Source organism: Parasteatoda tepidariorum, chromosome 11, assembly GCF_982258835.1.
Source record: "Parasteatoda tepidariorum strain Cologne lab strain chromosome 11, Ptep-v5.0, whole genome shotgun sequence".
NCBI lineage: Eukaryota > Metazoa > Arthropoda > Arachnida > Araneae > Theridiidae > Parasteatoda > Parasteatoda tepidariorum.
In genome coordinates, this window is record NC_141765.1 from 81,110,038 (window position 1) to 81,133,088 (window position 23,051).

At 31.6% G+C, this 23,051-nt stretch overlaps 2 protein-coding genes across 6 annotated transcripts in view; both read right to left on the reverse strand.

Moving 5' to 3' along the window:
- The window catches only part of LOC107446262 (A-type potassium channel modulatory protein KCNIP1), a 90,054-nt gene extending 78,651 nt beyond the window's left edge, over window positions 1-11,403 (reverse strand). The window contains exon 1 of one of the 2 annotated variants that reach the window (XM_087154910.1): window positions 11,262-11,403. The gene's annotated coding sequence lies outside the window, so the exon portion shown is untranslated. Of the gene's footprint in view, window positions 1-9,959; window positions 10,172-11,261 lie in introns of those variants that run through there. The other variant, XM_087154911.1, reaches the window with a different exon arrangement.
- Window positions 11,404-19,155: 7,752 nt separating this feature from the next.
- The window catches only part of LOC107446277 (uncharacterized), a 32,350-nt gene continuing 28,454 nt past the window's right edge, over window positions 19,156-23,051 (reverse strand). For 2 of the 4 annotated variants that reach the window (XM_016060895.3, XM_016060888.3), the window contains exon 10: window positions 21,255-22,090. In XM_016060895.3, coding sequence (XP_015916381.1) covers window positions 21,991-22,090 — 100 coding nt within the window. In that variant the 3' untranslated portion in view covers window positions 21,255-21,990. Of the gene's footprint in view, window positions 22,091-23,051 lie in introns of all 4 variants that reach the window. The other 2 variants (XM_071187403.2, XM_016060903.3) reach the window with 2 other exon arrangements.

The window sequence follows — 23,051 nt, forward strand, 5'->3', positions numbered from 1 at the left end:
CCAAAACCACTTGAACATGGGCCCAGTGTCCTACCTACCAGGTTATCCTGGGCCCGTGCAAAAGTTATTAAAAAATTTTCCTTTAAACCGAAAATCGGTTATTATAATTCATCTACCACTATTTTATTTTTTTGTGTGACACTGCAACAGCTAGGTTTAAGTAATTTAATGAAAATTACGTAATAGTTTATAAATGAGAGTAAAATACTGTTTTAAATTTTGAAAATAAATAAAAAGTGTTTAAAATCTAACAAGCAATTTTTGATTGTTCCATGTGAACCAATTGTAAAAAATAAAAGAATTTCACAATGTGATAAAAATTTCAAAAAATATATAGAAATTAGTCTTTCCGGATTTATTTAAAAAAAGATTTGAGTAATGAAAGAATAATCTTTTTCAAACCTGTGTCTGACAGTCTTTTCCAGAACATTTTCTTGTTTGCCTCATATCTTTATGAGCTCCCAGTTATGGTCTCCTTGAGAGAGTAGAATAACATGGTCAATTCAGTCGGAGTTCAGCAACTCTTGCAATGAAATTTCTTTTCCTTACGAATCAAAGATGTTTCAAAAAATGTTCAAAATGCCGAAAGTGTTAATTATTATAAATTACTTTTCAACAGATGATTTTTTAAAAGAAAATTCTGTACTGATATTTTTTGATTTGTTAAAATAGATATAGAGATATAATGATATACGGGTGGGTCTCAAATTTGAGGCATTTTCGATCTCCGACAAAAAACTATTTTGGAATTTAGTGCACTGCTGGCTTAGATGCTTGTTTTTTCCACAAAAAAAAAAATACGATTGAGAGTTACTATGTATAATATTATAAGAATTTGCTCAATATTTTATTTTATATAAAATTTTAATAAATAGAAATCTTAGAAAATCGGCTCGCTAAAATGACAGTCAAATTTATTTCTGTATATTTTACTAATTTCCAATGGGGCCAGGATTGTAGGTTGGCAGGGCGAGGGACTCAAGTTCGGGAGAGCGGGTGTTCGAATCCAGTCGGCCGAAGGCTCCCCGTGTAGTAAATGGTGACAAGTGCACGCTAAATCTGTTGGGTCACCAAGTCCTCCTTGTTCCCATGGAAAGTATGCATCTCGGAGTATTGAATTGGAGATTCGTTTGTTCAGGTCAAAATTACGATCAGTGGATTAATAAATGGCACGATTACGAAGATTACAACATCTCGGTGTCGGCAATAAACCGATTCGTCGGAATTAAGGGACGGTGAATAAAGGCGAGCCAAATTGAGATAAGTTGAAAGAAAAAAAGAGGAGGAGAAGCGTGCTCGAGCATAATCGTAAAGGTCTATAGACCACCTACGAGTGTCATGATTAAAAGCATCCAATGGGCTAAGGTAATAATGAGATACAATAAAAGAATGAGGTAAGAAATCCGAGTAAATAATAAAAGAATCAATCGACGGGCTATTTTACAGAAACAAGTCAACGATAGTGAGTAATACAATTAAAATGAAAAGCGAAAAGTAAAAAATATATACAAATCGGGCTACATAAAAGGATAAAACGAGAGTCTGATTAAAAAGTAAAAGAATATACAGAGCGTTAAAGTTAAGATTAAGATGCGGGCTAATCGAGGATGCAGGATTGAAAGCTGGTCTTAAGATGATGCTAACATAAGGTAGCGGATGCTGTGTCTATCATGTGGACCCTTCTCCCCCGAGGATGTCTACACCTTCAACGAAGTCTTATAAGGAGGTGATATATGAGGATAAAAATAGCTAGTATGAGATGGTGTAGTATTTGGAGAGGCAGGCATCAAAAAGGCAGTTACTAGGCTATAGCTGATATTATCGTTTAGGACATAGATTCTCAACCTTTTTAACGTTGCCGCCCCCTTAAGGAGCAAAAAAACATTTCAACGCCCCCCTTTGTTAAAATCCAGTTACTTAGAGTATGGAAACGTAGGGAGGTGTGCTGAATTATAAGAGGCAACATTTTTATGCAATTTTTTTACGCTTTAAATTTGGTTGTTTTTTTTTTTTTAAAAAAAATGATGTGTACATCAACTCAATAAATTTCCCCCGGCAGGAAATCGCAGTCTATTTGTTATGATCAAAATAAATACGTTTAATGAAAAGAAAAAATACAACAAAGAAACCAATGCTTAAAAAGAATAATTTATTCTTAATTAGATTATTAAAAAAGCACCAAAAAAATTTTTTTTACCCTAAAAAGTAGTATCAACGAAATATTCAAGTAACTATGATAGTGTGATGATTGTACTTAATGGTTCAGAACCAATTTCTTTACGATCGGTTCAATACTTTTAGTGAGAGAAGATGCAAATCACCTCGTTGCACAATTTCGAGTCAATTTCTCCTTTTTGTGACAAGATCTGTAACAGCATTGAATCCACTTTCGACAAGTTAGAAGGACAGGAAGGCAATTAAAAAAATTTTAAGGATATTCTATAGTTCAAGATAGAGACGACTGATGTTACCTTTAAGCAAAAATTCTGCGAGACGATCACCATTTCATTAGTTAAAAGTTCGACCAATTCCTCGTAAATCTGAACCTCTGCTATTTCAATATTCACTCAAGGGTTCAGAACCCATAAACTCATTGAGGGACTTCCAGGGAACAAAACATCTCTAAAACGATCAGAAAAAGTCCATGTGAAAAGAGTCAAGGTGTTGACAATATTCTTGTGCATCATCAGAGCGAATTTCTCCTGCTTGGCTGAACTCATTCCAACCAAAATTCCAGTTCCACAAAATGAGTTTTTTTAGAAAGGCAGAAATAACTGATTTTGTAGGAATCAAATTGAGCTCGTCGCCTTAAAGTTGTAAATTAACGCCATTAAATTTTGCTGATAAATCAGTCAAAGTCTTTCTTAAATTCTAGCAATCTGCCTCTCAGAGCTACATCTCTGTTTTCGAGGAACTCAAGCACAGAGTCGAAAATATTCCAATACCTATTAAGACAGAAGCTTTTGGAAAGTCAGCGAATCTCGGTGTATAGTAGCAAGCGATTGAAATCCTCATTGTTTTTTTGTTTTTTTTTACACAGCTGTCTGAATAATCAATCGTAGAGAGCATTACTGTGAATTTTGTTTACAGCAGATATGGCATATTGCAATGACTGACGCAAACGGTCGCTGATATTTTTTCCTACTAAATGCTGTCTGTGAGTCACGCAGCGAACAGCTAGAATATCTGGTACCACCCTTTCCAAAAGGGCGATGTCGACCCACCATTGCAGGAGCCTATCAGTAGCAATATACATATTATTCGCAAGAGGAATGTTTTTCTCTTTAAAATAATCTTTAACAGTATTAAAATTAGATTTACCTTTGATATCTATAATCAAGCTTCTTGCAAAAAGCATCCCTTGAATAATTTTTCCCACCTTTACAAACCGGACCTATGCCTATAGTAAAGCCTACATTATCTGGCAAGGTTGATTCCTCAACTTGAAGGGAAAATTTATTGGATATCAAAAGTTTGTATAAAGAAATTTCAACGTCTTCAGCCATCTCAACATTTCGTCGCCGCACTGTATCGTTGCTTATGGGATATTTTTTTATTACATTGGATGCGGCTGGATGGTGTAAAACTGCTTCTAAAACTTCCTTGTCAACCGGCAATATCAACTCTGCCCTAATGTTATGAGCTCTCCTAGACCAATTGAGCTATCAAACCATCGTCGCATTTTTGTGATGAGGTTGCTAGTAACCCAGAGACCGTAGGTGCCTTTAGAAACGTGAAAAAAGATGTTCGGGAAAAATGAAAAATCTTCATTTTGTTTGTCAGGATGAGTTTTTTGCAAATGCTCCTGCTAACGGTAAGATTTCATTACCTCATTAGACGCATTCATTACCTCATTAACGAATGTTTACTTAATAAAACTTTATTACCGAATAAACACATGGGTATAGTTCATTCACCAGAAGTTGAGACTTGGCTCCACCTCCTGGGACGCAGAGTTCATTTCAGCGCGGGAGTTAGAAGAGAAACATCTCCGTTGTTGAAATTGAGACAACCCTTAATTTGCGCCAAACACGAAAAGTGAATTCTTTTTCAGTCACTTACTTTGCTTTATCATCTACTATTATACATTTTGTTACACTAGCTAATTAAATATAGTTTAAATTTAAAAACTGCTGTACTCCCAGCGAAATGACTCATAAAGGAAAAAGTATTCACTCAAAAGAAAGAAATATCATAAAAAATGGTGCAAAATATCATCAAATTTATGAAATATTTATTGTTAAAAAAATGCACATAAAGCTTGCGAAATAAATATTTTTGCTAAACGATCGCCAAATAGCAAGATTGTTCAGGATTGCTCACAACCTTCTCCCAAAAATAGCGAAATAGTATCGTCGCATACCACGTGATGAAGGCGGAGCCAAGTGCCAACTCCTGGTGAACGAGCTATAGTTGAGAGTTCAACAGTGATTGAACAAATCCCTACTTCAAGTGCGTGGCACTCGATGAAAGAAAATCAACTATTTCTTAAAATTAATAAATAATTTACGATAAAGAACTAATTCTCGCATTTACCTGGCCAAATAAACTATGAGATCTAATCGAAACTGGGGAAAAAACCGTAAGGAAGCTAACGAAAAACCATTATAGGAATCAGGGGTCAAATCAAAAATTCATATTGTAAACGCATGCACTTTAGTTTCCACCATATGGCTTGAGTGAGTCAGAGGCTAAACCTACTGACTCATGCGCTGAGCTAGTTCGGATCAGAGAATAGGTGTATAAGTTCGTTTTATTGCTGGTACAAATAGTGTATCGGATAATCTTTATTTATTATAATAATTTTCAATTGTGTATAAGTTCGTTTTATTGCTGGTACAAATGGTGTATCGGATAGTCTTTATTTATTAATATTATTTATTATATAAATTTTATTATATAAATCTTTTTTTCCTTAATATTAATTTTAGTTATTAAATAAATTTTAATTTAATAATTTTATTTGTAAGTTATAAAATTAAATTTGTATGACAAAACAATATCATCGCCCCCCTACCGCCCAAAACATGCCCAACGCCCCCATACTGCCCAAAACAAGATCACCGCCCCTAGGGGGCGATAGCACCCCCGTTGAGAACCAATGGTTTAGGAGATCAATATTAAAAATGAAATTGAAGTTGTCAGCTGGATTATTTTTAGCATCGTTGAAGAATTTAATGTTCAGTTTTGAGTTCTCTTTCAATAGTGTTATTACTAATAGCATCCCCGAACATTTATAGAATGATTTCGACTTCTACAGTGGATTTTTGAGAGAGTCAGGTATTGTGGTGAAGACAGGTGAGGTTAAAACTGGTCTGATGCATTGAAGGTAGATTAATCTTTTATTTTTAATATTGAGATAGGAATATTGGTTTAGAATAGGTTTTAAAAAACGCCCCAAACGCTTTAAGAATAGATGTGTTCCTTTCAGTTGAGTTTATTAATAATAGTTAGTCCGAGATAGTTTGCATTTTTGACGATTGGTACGGCTTGGTTAAAGATCATGAGGTTATTGTTGATGTGTTTATTTATCTTCTTATTGCGAATAATTAAAAGATTGGATTTCTGTGCTTCATTTACAGCACCAATCTTCTATATCTTTAATACTACGTTGCAGTAGGGTGATGGTGTGGATGGACCTGGTGGATCTTGAGAGAAGTGTAGTCTGCGTAGAAGGCAATAATCTCATTTTCGTTTTCAAAATTATGTGGAAAGTCTGCTGTGTAAATTATATATAAAGGAGAGTGCCGAGAATTCTCCTCTGAGGTACTCCCGCCTTAATAGGCTTATAGTTGGAAAAATCTTGATTAAGCTTAATTCTGAAAGACCGGTCTCTAACATGTGGGTCGGTGATTAGGATGATATCATGAGGAATAGGAAATTGATGGAATTTGTAGATAAGGCTTTTATACCAAATCCTTTCGAAGACTTTTGCTGTATCTAACATGAGCATGCCAATAGTCTCATTTTTGAATAGTCCTTTAGCTGCAAACTCAGTGATTCTTACCAATTGTTTGACAGTTGAAAGGTTTTGCAGAAGCCAAATTGCTGGTCCGGAGGGAAATCAGCGTGTTCGAAAAGTCTTTTCTGTATGATTTTTTAAAAAAAAGCTTAGAGTGATGAAGGGAGACTTATCGGTCTATAATTACTGGGGATAACTGAGTCTTTTCCCGGTTTTGAGAAAAGGATGACGTTCGATTTCTTCCAGCACTGGGAAAAGTAGTGCATGTTTAAACAATAGTTGAAAATATTTAAGATGCTGAGGCGATGCGTAGAGGGGAGGAATTTGATCATGATATTAGAGATGTTGTTGTATCTCTAATATCATGATCAAATTCCTCCTATCTCTAATATTATGATCAATATCCTGATCAAATCTGAATGGATGTATGAATGGATGCGCAGTATAAACGGTTGTGACGTATGGGTGTGGCAAAAGTCGAATTCTTGATCATAGATGGCGCCACTGGAAAATAAGAACAAGCGTACTTCTTGCTTTAATGGCCTATGACAAAAACTAATTTCCAATCTCTAAAATAACTTTAAAATATTACTTAAAAATTTCATTTTATAATAATTTTAGAAGATATCTTGGAATTGTTTTGAAATTTTCTGGAATTGTTTTGGAATATTAATTATTTCGTGTAGTCCAGGAGGATGTTGTTGTTGTTGTTAATTTACGTCGCACTAGAGCTGCACAATGGGCTATTGGTAACGGTTTGGGAAACATCCCGGAGGATGATCCGAAGACATGCCATCACAATTTTGATCCTCTGCGGAGGGGATGGCACCCCCGCTTCGGTAGCCCGACGACCTGCTCCCGAAGTCGAGCACTTTACGGTAGCACAGTTTAACGAGGACCAATACCGCACACCCTCGGTCCCTACGCAGACTGATCCAAGTGGTCACCCACCCGCACACTGACTGTAGCCAGTGATGCTTGACTTCGGTGATCTGCTGGGAACCGTATCTTAACGATCAGGACTTAGTCCAGGAGGAATGTTTGTCTGTTACCAAAGATAATCTATTTGTAATATAAATGTTTCAGTCACTACCACTTTTTAATATTGCTTTCCTTATTCAATATGTAGGAATAATCATTTTCAAAAGCAATCTTCAGTTAAAAGTTAATCTTGAGTTGATTTTTGGGTCTTCAAAAGGTTTTTATGTTATCCGGTCTGATACCAATTTTTTGAAATTAATTAGTGAAGCTTTTTTGACTACTAGTTATAGTAAAGGAAGTCTATGAGCCATATTTGAGCCATCATATATTTAGCCTAAGAAGTATACACGTAGCTGTAAAAAGTCTTAAAGGAAACATAAATAAATAAAATATGAATACATATACAAAATTGACCATTTGTCTGTTACCTGTTAAAAAAAAACAGACTTGACTTTATTTTAAACAATAATACAACTTAAATGCATAAATAAATTATTTTAAAATGCCACATTTATTATGAACTAAACACCGCAATAATAATGATGATTTTCAGCAAAGTAAAAACTCCTACATTGTATACAATGCCGAAAATCGATGAAGTCTGAATTGATTAAACATTTTCCATAATGCTAAGACATTATGAGCAATGACAAATTGGCAAAGAATAAAATATGAATTTAGTTGGTATGATAATGATTTATTAGTATTAGTACAAAGTATTACCTTGGTAACAAGGAAGTTCATACATTATTTTGTTTCCTTTAATAAGAAAGGAGCAGAATTTTAGTAATCACCTTGTATTATTTATAATACTTAGCAGGATGTGAGGGACATTGTTTGGTAAAAACTTGCGCGGTATTTTCTACACTTGTGTTCTTTTAAGATAAAGGGCCATTGATCGGTATTTCTTACAATAATATTAACATAATTTTAGACTAATTATCTATTCGAAAATTGGTTTACTTGTTCAAAAAATTGAAATGTTATACAAAATTTAATTTTTTTTTCGGCAATAGACTTGACATTTTTTAATTTAATGATGACTTCTAAGACCCCCACAGGTTTAAATTTTAATTCTATCTTGATGCTAAATATTAAGAAAGGTACAAAGCATATACCAAAACCAATGTTAATCGCAAAAAATGTTAAATTTTTATCTAGTTTTTAAAATTTTTTCAGATTTCAAAATTCCTGAAATTCGAAAATCACCTATACGCAAAAAGTGAAATTAACAGAAAGAAGCTCGAGTGCTCTTTTCCTAGTTAAAACTATTTGGACCAGATTTCTGTGAGTACTCAAAAAATATGAATTCGTCCTAAAAAATAGATGTGTTTCTCTACAGAATGTGCGGGAAAATTCCGTTTTAACGAACCTCTTTTTCTTTTACATTAATCAACTATTTTGATTTAAAATTTTTATCCAGAATCGACTGTTTTTGTCTGCAGATAGTAGACTGAATTGTTGTACTTTTCAAAATATAGAGTTTTTTCGCAAAGATAAAAAAATAAAATGTAATACCTTCTAACGTCTTTGATTACAGTGTATGATAATTTTAATTGTGAGTTGTAGTTTAGGGATGTGGTCAACGAAAGGTGCCTTCGTTTGAAATTCATAGAGGAAATTTCAAAAATGGCAGTAGAATTTTTCTTTAGTCGAATTTTTCTTTAGTGACTTACCCAGTGGTCGCACACGCATTGTTTTATAGAAATAAGGGGCTAATATTATAAAAACGAAACCATGTATTACACTTCTCTGTATTGATACCAGAAATAAGTAAAAATGCCTTCCTTTTAAACTTTTTTAGTATGATATTGCATGCTTAAACAGCAGGAAAATGTATTTAAAAAATTATGTAGTTATAGCGGATGTTTAGTAATCATTAGAGCCCGGATTTTGATGACCTAAAAAATCTCAACTAATGCCCTTAAAAAGTGCAAAAAATGCCCTTAAAAAATGCAAAAAAAATGCCCTTAAAAAGTGCAAAAAATGCCCTTAAAAAGGGCAAAAAATGCCCTGAAAAATGCGAAAATTGCACAAAAAATGCCTTAAATAAGGTAAAAATATTGAATTAAAAAAATGTTTTGCTCTTTAAAATTATTATGAGTCATTTAAAAAATATAAAGCAATGCAATACTTGTTCTACGTTCATTAAAGTTTGAAAAATATGTTTTACATCCTAAAATAACAACAAAAAAAAATATATTGACACCAAAATATTTTTATTTTGTATCGAAACTATAATGGATATAACAACTTCCATCTCATAATATTACTAAATATCAGAATTACGTCGGATTATTAAATGCTTTTTGATAATTTGAAATGTAAACGAGCGTCTCTTGTCTGAAAGTAAACTTTCATTCCTGCAAAAGCTTCTTTAAACGTCTACTGATGTTATAGGTGTGTACTTGAAAAAGACGGTCTCACTTACTGACAATTCTTCTTCAATTGGAAAAGATTCTGCTTCACCTGTTAATATCCTATAGATTTTCATCATTGTTTGGAAGCCAGTGTAATAAGGAAAATTGATAAAAAATAATATTAAAAAAAAGGAAAAAATTAACAAAAAACTTTAAAAAATGCATTAAAATGCAAAATACACCCCAAAATTTAAAGAAAAATGCCCTATAAATCTAAAAAAATGCTCTAAAAGACAAATGTCCAAAAATGCAAAAAATGCAAAAAAATGCAAATGTCATCAAAATCCGGGCCTTAGTAATCATTATAAACCTACAATTTTTGTATCTTTAGTGTTAGGATTTTGACGGCGAATTGGAAATTCATCAAAATAGTAGATTTATCGTAATATGCTGCACTCGCTATATGGAATTTTTACTGTATGCTTTTTCTCCTTACTGTATGCTTATAATTTATCTACCGACCACAGCGCATAATTAGCTCAGTTTAAAATCTTCCTCTGAAAATGTAGGGTGTAAAAATCAGATATTAGTAGCAAAAAATATCTTAAATATTCAGTTTTACATTTTGTTTCAAAAAGTTTTAAATGTTTACTTACGCAAAAATTAAATATTCAGTTAACTCTTGTAGACGAATCAAGAGTTTTGTCTTCGTAAATAGATGCATTTCATTGAAATCGCAAGATATTGTTATCGCGACGAATTGCCGCTACGAAGAATTGTGCGCGCGAGGTATTGTACTTGCGACGATTTGTGCTCACGATGAATTGTCACAGCAACGAATTATGCTCACGCAAATTGTTTTCACGACAAATTGAGCCCACCACTAACTGTCACACCGATGAATTGCGCAAGATGAATTGACGCGACACCACTCTATAATTAATTGATTTCTATGTATGAAATCAAATCCGACCAAAAGCAAGACTGCTTAAAAACCATTTACTCTGTTAAATTTACTTTTCAGTTCTGTATTTTTACTAAATTCAAGAACTATAATTTTGAAAACCGGAATTTCCTGTAAACCGTTACGAATGGAAAAATTAGCAAATGAATGGTTTAGGCTTATTACCAGAATTATGTTTTTTCTTTTTACCAGAAATATATCATCACCAGTAAGGTAAAAATGAAATGCTTTTAATTACCTTTTTAGACATTTTGCAAGTAGAACAAATCACGGAGGGAAAAAATGTGAATCCACATAAAGGGAAAAATGTCTAAAAGATGCGAATCCACATAAAAGGAAAAATATCTAAAAGGAAAAATGTGAAGCCACATAACACTTTATTTTCGTAATAAACAAGGCTTATAACAATAAAATTATATGCCATGTACTATTCTACGTTTTAGGTGTGACAAAAATAGAATTATTTTCTCCTTTTAGGTCTATTTCAAAAACAATGTTTTTAATTTATTCTTTTTTTTTCTTTTTCTTTTAAATTAGTGTTTGTCAATTTGTTAATATCCGAAAATGGTCAAAATAACGATAGGGGTAAGATGCATTCTTGGTTTTTTGAATTAGCACGAAAAATTTCCGTTGAATTTTAAATTATTTAACAAAAAGAAATAAGTGATGAGAGAAGGAAATAATTTTGAAAACTGCATTTTGCAAATAGATCAAAGAATTGAATATAGATCCATTTTTGTCACACCTAAAATGAAAAACGTAGAAAGACGTTTGGGGAATTTTTGCTGTTTATTACAAAAGTTGTGCGCCACATATCTTATGTTTTAGGTGTAGAAAAAATAGAGTTATTTTCTTTAGTCTACATAAATCCACTTAAAAAAACGCACTTTTTTATTTATATTATTTACTTTTCTTTTGAGTTCTTAAGTTTTAGTTTATATCGAAAAGCGACTGAAGTAACGATGGAAATAAAACGGAGCTAAAATTCACTTACCGCTTTTTGAAAACGCTTCTAACTCTCTGTATTATCATCAGGAACAGAGTTCTTGTGGAAATTTAGGCACTCTAATTAGGCGGAAATAAGTCGAAATTTCGATTGACAGTAATTCATCATTCAAATTTGCTTGATTCGGTCCGGAAACGATAATACTTCGATTATCATTCAGTCATATAAAAACTTGAGTGATCTAGCTCGATGGAAAGTGGACGCCACAAACGTAAATTTTGTTCTCAGATGTGATGAAAATATGATTTTTTTATACTTTAGACACTGATACATTTAAGTCTAAGTTCTGAAAATTTCATCAATAAATCTTAAATACTTGAAAATAGAGATAGGATATTGGTTTACATATATTAAACATTTATATAAGGTTGATAAATGTGAAGTTCTAAACATAACTGAAAATTATATCAAAAGTAAATATGGTCCTCCTCAAATGTTTATTTACCTAACATTAAATGTGTATCACCAGTCAAATGATGTCTAGAAACAGTAACTTAATAAATAATCAGTTAATTGGTATCTATTTCTGCAACCATTAGTATCTAACCTAACCATTTTTCTAACCATAATTTTCTATTTTCCATGCAATATTCATATAATTTCAAACTAATTTAAAAATTCATTCACACGCAGTCCCGCAGTGGACTCATCGTTAAAAACACGGTTCCCAGCAGATCACCGAAGTCAAGCATCACTGGCTGCGGTCAGTGTGCGGGTGGGTGACCACTTGGATCAGTCTGCGTTGGGACCGAGGGTGTGCGGTATTGGTCCTCGTTAAACTGTTCTACCGTAAAGTGCTCGACTTCACGTGCAAGTCGTCGGGCTACCGAAGCAGGGGTGCCATCCCCTCTGCAGAGGATCAAAATTGTGATGGCATGTCTTCGGATCATCCTCAGAGATGTTTCCCAGACCGTCGCCAATAGCCCATTGTGCGACGTAAATGAACTACAACAACAACAACATTCACACGCATATTAACCAACTAAATGATTTTTATGCCATGCTTAAAAGTATCGCGTAAAAATTACCAAACTGTTCCTTAGACCACTGTTCCTATTTTACCATTTAATTGGTAATTTTGACCTTTTGACGTCTGTGCCTTTTACCAAATAGAATGGTAATAATCTGTTTACACTTCTATAGTTTATTTAAAATGGCAGTTTATTTAAATGATTAATTTATTTAAATGGTGAGTTAGATGATTGTTAATTATTTCTTTTTCTAATATAATTTCTAAATTCTAACAAGGGGGTAAAGAAACATGAATGATGGCTACAAATGTTTAATTAAAGTGCTTTTAAAAATACTAAACTCAGATATATCAAACTTTGATGACCGTTTTATACATCTTTTACGGGATAGTGGGATTTATTTTTTTATTTACAGACATATGTGAGTTTCTTTTAAATACAAGAACTGCTTTATAACTGTTTTCAGTTTAAAAACCTGATAGTATAACTTTATGAAAAACAGCAGGAATATATATTCAGTGTTATAGCGTGATCCGAACTCCCTGCATCTACTCTTCAAAGTGGATAGCGGAATAATACTACTGCAAAGCGAGGTGCAAATAAATCAAACATATACTTAACGGCCACCATTGCTAGGGAGAGTTATCCTTTCGCCTAACGCTCTGAAGCATAGAGGTTCAATGTTTTTGTATTGCTTTTGTCTTTTGTTTGTGCCATCGGTTCTGTAATTTGGCTAGAGATAAGCTATTCTTTGCAATAAACACAAGATTCCTGTATTATTTAAACCATATCTATTGATTTACTCTTGTACATTCATGGTTGGGCTTTGATAGACTTTAAAATTTTCGAACCCGCTACCTCCATTTTAATTAGCGTTTGGCTATAAGACAAGGTAGTTGTAAAAAAAGCAACAAAAAAAATCATTACTATTCCCAGATTCCTTTTTTTTAAATTTATTGTTACATTTACATATGCATGTTTAATTTTTACAAAATATGGTTAAGCCCTTGTCAAGTTGATGTTGTTGTTGTTGTTGTTCATTTACGTCGCACTAGAGCTGCGCAATGGGCTATTGGCGACAGTCTGGGAAGCACCCTTGAGGATGATCCGAAGACATGCCATCACAATTTTGATCCTCTGCAGAGGGGATGGCACCCCCGCTTCGGTAACCCGACGACCTGCACGCGAAGTCGAGCACTTTACGGTAGAACAGTTTAACGAGGACCAATACAGCACACCCTCGGTCCCTACGCAGGCTGATCCAAGTGGTCACCCACCCGCACACCGACCGTAGCCAGTGATGCTTGACTTCGGTGATCTGCTGGGAACCGTGTCTTAACGATCAGTCCACTACGGGACCTTGTCAAGTTGAAGAAATTAGAGAAAGACATTACAAAATTGTGTCTATTATGAAATAGAGATAGCGGGTTCGAATCCTACCGTGTCTCAGGATATATGTTTGGGCTGTCTTTCTCTATCTTGTGTTATCTGTATTTCGGTTTGACTAGGGCATATAGGCCGAGCTTTGTAATGACCACACAAACTTGCGCATGTCTGAATAAGTTACAATAAATATAGATAAATCGATGTATCCTGGGTTAGGATGGGATTCAGATCCGCTATCCCTACGCTTCCGATTTAGGATGTTGGGACAGACCTGATGCCTAACAGTTGAGCTACTCATTTAGTTTAGCCTTGTCTAGGATTTTGTACATTAACGAATGCACATTTTTTATGGTTTTAAATGATGGTAGATGTAAACTTACAACTTACACAAGAAAATAAAAATAATTAAATAGACGTTAAACAAAGTTTACCAGTGTTTACTGGATGAAATAGAGGTTATCAAACTGAACATTTCGGCGTCATTTCAAACTATACTAGAACTGTTAAAATTACTAACGTTTGGTTAAAATTACCAAATTTTATCATATTACTACTAAAACAGCATGACAATAACCATATTGTATTGTTATATTTACCAGAAAATGTCATTGCTAGAAACACGGTAAATGTTACCATATTCTGATTGTTTTGACCACTTTTCTTCTCAGTGTAAATATTTAATATATTATTGCTATTTGATATTTAACCAATAAAACAATGAAGTAGACAATTTTAGCGAAAAATTGTTTTTATTCAGCAAAAAACTTACTAATTTTCTTGAAATAATTTGAAAATTTCGCAATGTTCTTTTTTCTTTTTTTTTTTTCTTCTTTTTTTGCCAAATTGTACAAAAGTCTTATCTATCCAGGGCTCGTAAAGGCGGTCTTCTAATGATGCCAAGTTTAACCTCAAAAAGGATAACAAAAATTACCCTTCAATAATTTTTTATAAATAAACAAATCCCTAAATGATATCTTTTCAAAAAACGAATATTTTTCGACAGAAATATAAAAGAATCAAATGAATAATCACTTATGAATCCAATTAATGGTCATTTGAGCATTTTTCTAGAAAGCGTACTTGTAAGCATCACATATATGTGTTGGAAAACTATAGCGTTTATACAAAGTATTGAATAATTATTTGTGTATTCAATTAACGGTCATCAAAGCAGTATTTAAAAAGCGTACTTGTAAACATCACATGCGTAGGAAAAACAAAGCGTAAATATAAGATAATTAACAGAATAATTATTTGTGTATTCAATTAATGGTCATCAAAGAATTTTTTAGAAAGTGTATTCGAAAACATTACATGTGTTAGAAAAACATAGCGTAAATACAAAGTAATTAACTGGATAATTATTTGTGTATCCGATTAACTTCATCAAAACAAATTTTAGAAAACGTAGTCGTAAACATCAAATACGTTAGAAAAAACACAGCGTGTATAATCAACTGAATATTGTGTATCCAGGGCCCGGGGCAAAAACTTCTTTGGGGACCCCCTATGCTCCATCCACTACTTCAGTAATGAAGAAACGAACTCTGTGGAGGTATTTCACCTCACTATACATACATAACAAGAAAATTTACTCGAACCTAAAATAGCCATCAAGTCCCCCCCCCCCAACTCTGATCGTCAGACGAAATATTGTTCAGTGCATTTTATTGATTTTCTGACAACTCTATGTCCATCATGCGAAGGCAGTTTCTAAAATGATAGTTAACTTTGCCATCTATCTTTGAAAAATTCATATCCTTGCTGACATCAGGGCGAAATTCGGCGAAATTTTCGCAATTACGCTAGCTCAATTAAACCAATCAGAAGACAGTATTTTTGTAAACATATCGCATTTTGCGAAATTTAAAAATACAGGCTTTTGATTGGCCAAATCTGTCCATCGTAATTGCGAAAACTTTGCTTATTTCCGCTTTAGAAAGCCATGGATTTATGAAAAATAGATATTTTGTATTCATACGATAGATTAATGAAGAAGCTAACATAAAACTGACAGATTTTCCACTTTACTGATATTTTGTTTAAAAACTCTCTATTCGATTTAGGGGCCCCCTCTGTGTGGGTCGGGGCAACTGCCCCGTATGCCCATGTCTTAGTTAGGCTCTGTGTGCATCCCATTAATGGTCATCAAAGTATATTTTAGGAAACGTACTCGTAAACTTCGCCCCCATGTGTTGGAAAACTAGTATTACACACATATAAAATTTGTGTTTACGATCAATAGTCAATTGAGTATATTTTTCAGAAAGCATACTCGTCAGCACCACATATGTTGGAAAAACATAGTATACATATAAAGTAATCAACTGAATAATTATTATGAAAGGTCGAAGTATTTTTTCGAAACGTACTCGTAAACATCACACGTGTTTAAAAAACAGCGAGCGTCGAAATACAAATTTTACCGCTCTATGCACAATTTTTTACAATGTACTATGACAGGGCAGCTAATTAAAATAAAAGGTAACCATTTATGTTTTAATAGAAGCTCAAACTTCAAAGTGTATTTTTATTTAAAGCAATTGTTACTGTATTATAGAGAACATGAAAACATGATGCTTGTTTGTTTGAGAAAAAAAAATTGTCAGTAAATGGATGCGAAATTTTTTGTTATTGTTATTATTTTAAGAATTGAATAAAATGTCATTCTTTAGACGCTTTTAACTTCCTGAAACGTCCAATATATTGGACAACATTTGGTACAATTTTATGACGCAACAAAATATAAATGAAAAAATATAACTGGAGTTAACCTCGAGTCGAAGCTTTAAATTACAAAGAAAATTTATAACACAGGTATGAAATCGAATCAAGAAACTTTTTAGAGAGTTAAATGACCTATAAATATTTTATTATTTGAATTTTGTGGACTTTGAGACTCAGATTTAAAAAAAACGCATTATAAAAATATCCTACAATATGCCGAAACAAAAAAAATTAACTTTAATAAATTGAATTTTTTGAAAGTATGAAATTACTCTTTTCAAAGTTACACATTTCTAAGTAGAAAATCGCAATTTCTGCCATCACTTAAAACCCAGTTTCAGGAAGTTAATGAATTAGTGACGAATTTATTAATTTTTTAAAGAAAGTGTATTGTATTTTGTGAATTACATGTTTTTAAAAAAAAGACCTCGAGAACTTTGAATATAATAAAGTATAAATTTTACTAAAGCAAAAAACTTATTTATTTTTGTCAAAACAAGTAATTAAGTACAATAGATTAGTGAAGAAATTATTTATTGAATATTGGCAAAATGATATTTCTTGCAATATATTTTTGTATAAAAAAATTCTAATATACTACAAAGAAGCATTGCACAGAAAACTCGTTTTTGGGACGGTAATTGTCTCAAAAAGAGCTTTTTTTTACATACTAGAATAGCTGCTGAGGTATTTGAAAAACACCTGCTCAAAAACTACTTTCATTTTAATCAATAATAAATTATGGTTAAGAACTAATAATTACTGTAGCATACAATTTTAACAATATACATGTCTGAATGAAGTAGCTTCCGTTGCATTTTGGATTGTATAAAACAGTTAAACAAAATGGTGGAAAATGTCACTCAAAAAAAAAAAAAAAAAAAATATGCACGCTGACGGGGTGGGGTTATCTATAATTTGCTTTAGAAAACTCTGAATTTTTTCTAAATTTCAAATGCAATTAAAAAAACTCCTAACAATTTGTGTATATGTTTTAAAAATTATTTTGCTTAATGATGTCAGTGATCATGGCTACAAATCAGAGCATTTTTTGAAACAATTGCAAAATTTCTATAATATGTTAAATGCCAAAAAAAAAAAAAAAAAGGAATGGCGTATGATACGCAGTTAAAACATGCTGTAAATAATTTAATAGTTTTTTTTTTAAATGCACATGTGCATTTTATTATTTTCAATAAACATACCATGCAGATTGTAAACAAATATACTTCAAAGCTCTTTCTAAAACCTTTTTACTGTCATGCCGGAGTGTTTTCGAAGTGCATCGTATTGTTATAGCCAAATGTATATCACGAGAAGTTTATTTCGGTTTAATCTCTTTGTCAAACCCGGATCATCTCGGCGAGAAAATTTAATTTAGATGCAATTTAAAACAATAGATAGCAGCACTATACTGAAGGTTTCAAAGGATAAAGGTTTATGTTCTAAGTGCGCGGTATTTTTTTGTCCCAAAATAGAGATCAGTTCTTTGAAACGACATATAGGCAATTTGCTTTTTAAGAAAATAATTGGATTTTCTTTTTAAATGTTTGCAAAATAATGTTCCACTAGAAGTGATTTTTACCACTGCCACGTTGAGTGGCAGCCGCCTCAGGCGAATATGCAGTGGCTACTAAACCTTAAATTTCTTATGTATGTATGTAATTCAAAACATGAATTTTTAACAGCTAAATATATTTTATTTTGAACTAAACATTTGATTTTTGAAATAAAAATAGTTGACAATTTATGTACCCAAGTAATAATTTGATAGTTAAAAGGATAACTGAAAAAAAATTCGTAAGAATTCAAACGATTACATGAGAAAAAGCACCTTACAATTTTGTTTTTGCTGAAAAGACTTCTGATATTCTACCTGAAATCCTTTCAAACTTTTGAAATCATACAGATGAAGTGATGATATTTTTAATAAAGCAATAAAAACTGTTGACATTTTTATTAGGTAATGTGGTCTCTTAATTTTTTAAAATTGATGCCCGAAATAGTGCAACGAAAGCTACTGCACATTTAAATATTAAAGAAAATTTCGATAGTATGAAATAAGCTATTTGGACATTACATAAAGCTTATTCCAACCATCTGCAAGTAAATAAAATATATTTTTCAATTTTTAGCTAATGTTAAAAATTAATGCTCTATTTATTTTTGGAACTTCACTGTGGCGTTCTTCATTGCATGAGAAAAAAAATATTACAAGAAATGTGCTATACATAAAGCTGTGTTGGACGTGTTTTCGAATGGACACCTTTGCTTGCAGAAACTAAAAAGCAAAGCACCTTGTAAAAATCAAATTATTGGGCTAACAATTGATGCTCATAATATATACAGGAGGGTGTAGTGAAACTTAATATATATTTTTTAAATCCTTGTCAAAAATTCAATAAAACCCAAACATTAGGGGTCAAAAATTAATATTTAGGAAAAGAAAAAAAGCTCCCAAAGATTGACGATTCATTGGAATCCAATCAACCAAATGCTGAAATTGAGCTAAGCAAATCGTCGATTTATTGGAATCTAGTCAACCAAATGGTGGAATTGAACTTAAAAATTCGACGATTTATTGGAATTCAGTTAATCAAAAGGTGGAATTGAACTAAGCAAATCGACGATTATTGGACCAAATGGTGAAATTAAACCAAATGGTGGAATTGAACGATGATTTATACGAACCCAATCAGCGAAATGGTGGAACGGAACTCAGCAAACATTTGCCGAAAAAGTGCATTTGTTGTGATACAATTGACAAATAAACAAGCGTTTGATGATTTACCTTAATATTATTATTTTTTTGATCCCCAATGTGTACGTTTCTATACATTTATTTTGACAAAGCTTCTCAAAACATATTTCAAGCTTGTAATTATACAGTTTGTAAAAAAGTTTCATTTAATTAGTTAAATGATTGAATGCAAATTTATTTGGCACGGAACTACAGCAGAGAAATTTGGATATTTACACTTCTTCATAACAAATAATTTCTACAAAAAAGTAATGATCAAGTGATGCATTTACTGATTACATAACTTTAAAGTTTTTAAATTAAAATTTCAATTTTTTTAAGTGATTTTTTTTGTTTGATTTATTTTATTTATATAATAATTTTCATCAAGCATTGCTCAAAAGCATTGGTAAAAATCGTTTTATGAACGCGATATGTATATTTGGTGGAGTCGAAAACCAAAAATTTTGAATTTAGATAGATTTTGCGAAAAATGAAAGGTTACAGAAAAGAAAAAAAAAACATGGAACCACTGGAAGCAAAAAAAGTCTGCCACCACTAAATTACATGCTTTAAAAATATTATCCTCTTTTAAGTTGACCATTTTGAGGAGATCATTTATGGCCATTGTAATGCACTGACCATTTGGTGGAAATAACCATTGGTAGAAATTTTTTTACTTTTATACACATAAGTTTTGTATTTGTAATTAAAAAATTTCTCGCCTTTTCAAACCTGTGCAACATTGGGGCATAAAAATGCCCCAAATGAAAAAAAAAATGGCAATTTACTTTCATGTTTGTGAAGACTAAATTTAATGGGGTATTTCTCAAAAGGGGGAAGACAACGTTAACAGCCGCTAAATTTTTTTTTCTACAATTCCATACTTCACGCGTAAGAAAATGGCCTTTTGTTATTGAAATATTTCATAAAGACATCAGAAAATGCTATTGAAAAATTATTTTTAGCATGAATAAATAAGGTTAAATTACTTACTTGAACTTATCTTTTTGTCAAAATAAAAAAAATTATTTTTTATTCTACTTTTCGTTGAAATTAAAAATAAAAAGTTTTACGCTGCTTTAAAATTTTTTACGATGAACTAGCTTTAACTCCTTAATGATCACATAATTTTGAAGAAAAGCATTAAAAGTGCTATATTTTTTTCAAGAAAATCCTTAAAATTTAAGTATACGTACACTATATGTATTTTTAATTTTTGGATAAACTTTGGAGAAAACATTTGAATAGTGTTGACATCTAGTTTAAAATAAACTAACTACCTCTAAACACATTACAAATAGTCCGGTTCTGCTATTTGGGTTTATATAGATTGAGAAATAAATATGGTTCCGGGCATAAGAAATGGATTGCTTTAGTCATTTTGGCTCGTTGTTTTTGAACACTTAAACCCGGAAATATCACAGGCACGAGAAATAGAGGATGAAACTTCACCCAGTCTTTTGAGGTAGTTAGGGATTAAATTTAATTGTCGTCTGAGCTTTAAGTTTAGATCGATGTTATTTCTCCACTTTTGGACAACTGCTTAATAATAAAAACTCTTTCTATTTTTTTTTAAAGATTTTTCTGATAGAAGAAACATTTTACTGATTTAAAAAAGTACGGAGAAAATAAACCAGACTTTTGAAGAAAATCTATAGAAATTCGGCTTCTTGGCTTTCGACGCATCTTAATACACATACATATATTAGTGTTGGTGAAACTAAGTGTTTTTTTTTAATCTATGCAACCTGAATTAGCACATCTGTCAGGAATAAATAATTAAAAATTAATTTTAAAAATATATTGTTTCAATTATAATTCGATAAAGTTTCGATATTTTTGTTAAAATTATGTTTTTCCTTGACGGAGATTTTTCATAATGAATAATGTTTCGTTCCCTAAAGATCCTTCAGATCATTCAAAAACAGGATTTTAAGTTAAACGCAATTTACATATCTTTTAGCCTATTTTCAATTCGAAGTTTTTCACCAAACTAATATATACACACTCTTTATACAAATATACTACATTGCATGATAATGAATAAGTGGAACAAAACATACGCACATTGGACATTCAGTTTAACAAAACATTCATTGCTAATGAAATTTTCCTCTGCTTCATGAATTTCAATGGTATATACAAAGAACAATATTATTGACCCATTATTTTAATTGCATTCTTATTTTTCAAAGACAACAAAATATCACAACTGTATTTTAGAAGCAGGATAATTAAATTTCAACATTAAAATACTTTTAATATTAACAATATCACAACAATTTGTATTTTGAAAATGGACCTTTCTAGAAAATTCATTTAGTGCGTTATTGATGAATAAGGACAACTATGTATCTGACCTGCACTGTCGAATTAAGTTTACAAACATAAAAAAACACAAGATTGAGTTATAAAACACTCAATGACATTATCTGGCACATAAAATAAATGAACTTCTTTTTTGTTATGAACACACGTCATTCGCTTGATATCGAGTCTTCCTTAAAGATGGCACATTTCGTTTAAAAACAATAAAAATACTTTTTTAATCATTTAAAAATACACGTTTTATTTTTGTTCACTTGATACCGAATGTTAATGCAATCCTATATTTCATGAATTCATTTATCATTAAATAAGAGAACAAAATCTGAATAAATCCATTTACTAGAAAGATCCCTTTTCACACAAGAAAAATGGCATATAATAGTCAAATTTAGAAATAATTGACACGAAGAATTTGTACTAAAAATAGCTTTCTTTTGAAAGATATTTTCCCACTCTTGAAAATGTTTGGCATGATGAAAATAAGTACAAAAGAGCTAATTAATGGTGTATCTGAAAGCTATAGTGATTTCATTTACATGCAAGAGCACTAATATACATAATTCTATTTTGCAAAACCATCATGAATGAGAGGAAATCTGTCCTTAATTTCTTCTTTAGAAACGTTCCCACACCACTTCAGTGAATACTTGTCTGGGTCTTCGCTGGGAAAAAATACACTGAGTATCATAACAATCATTTTTAGAACAATGTGCACTAATAATATCACACAAATAATGTCATAACTAATATCATATAATGCTGATGGGAAAAAAACACTCGGTGTTTCATCGCAATCATTTTTAAAACGATTCGGACAAATAATGACACATTAAGAGACATTTTGCAATTATAATAAAGAAACTTCTATTGTGTTGAAATACAGAGATGCGAAATAAATTATAAATGAGTAAAACTGATTGACCAATAGTTTACGGCAGAGATGCACAACCGCATTTGGATGTGGGCAAAAAAAAAACTAGCAAATACTATGTTGGATGACATAATTAATATTAAGTTATAATCATGAAATAGCCGGGAGAATTAACATTTTACATGAAAGTAGTATGAATGACTTAATAGGCATTTACCCAGAAAATACTAACTTATTTTTTAAAATTCGTAAACGGATTTCATGTAAATATATCCAAACAAACGAGTTAAAATATTATAAAAGATTATAAGAAATTAACACGTTCACAAAAGAAAAAATAATACAGAAAATTAAAATGTTCCTACATCCCAAAAGTTTAATTTAATTATTATCCAGATGAAACAAAAATTGTTATTTAAATTACTATTGGGTGTTCATAATTACAGAAAAATGTGATGACTCTCATTGGTATTTTGACATGAATTATCTCTAGTTTTTTATAAAGTTTTCAATAATTTCTATTTATGTTTCTTATAAATTTTAGAAATTTTATTTTTCAATTTATAAATACAAATTCGTAAAAAACTGCATTTCACTTTAAACATTAAATCCATTACTATAACAAAATTTGTAAAACGAAATAGTTACTATCCGATTCTTAGAGCTAGTCTGTGAACTTGATAAGCAATTTATTGTTACAGAGCACAGCAGAAAAAAAGAATGAGTTCAAGGGTCAAGTCACATAGCTTCGA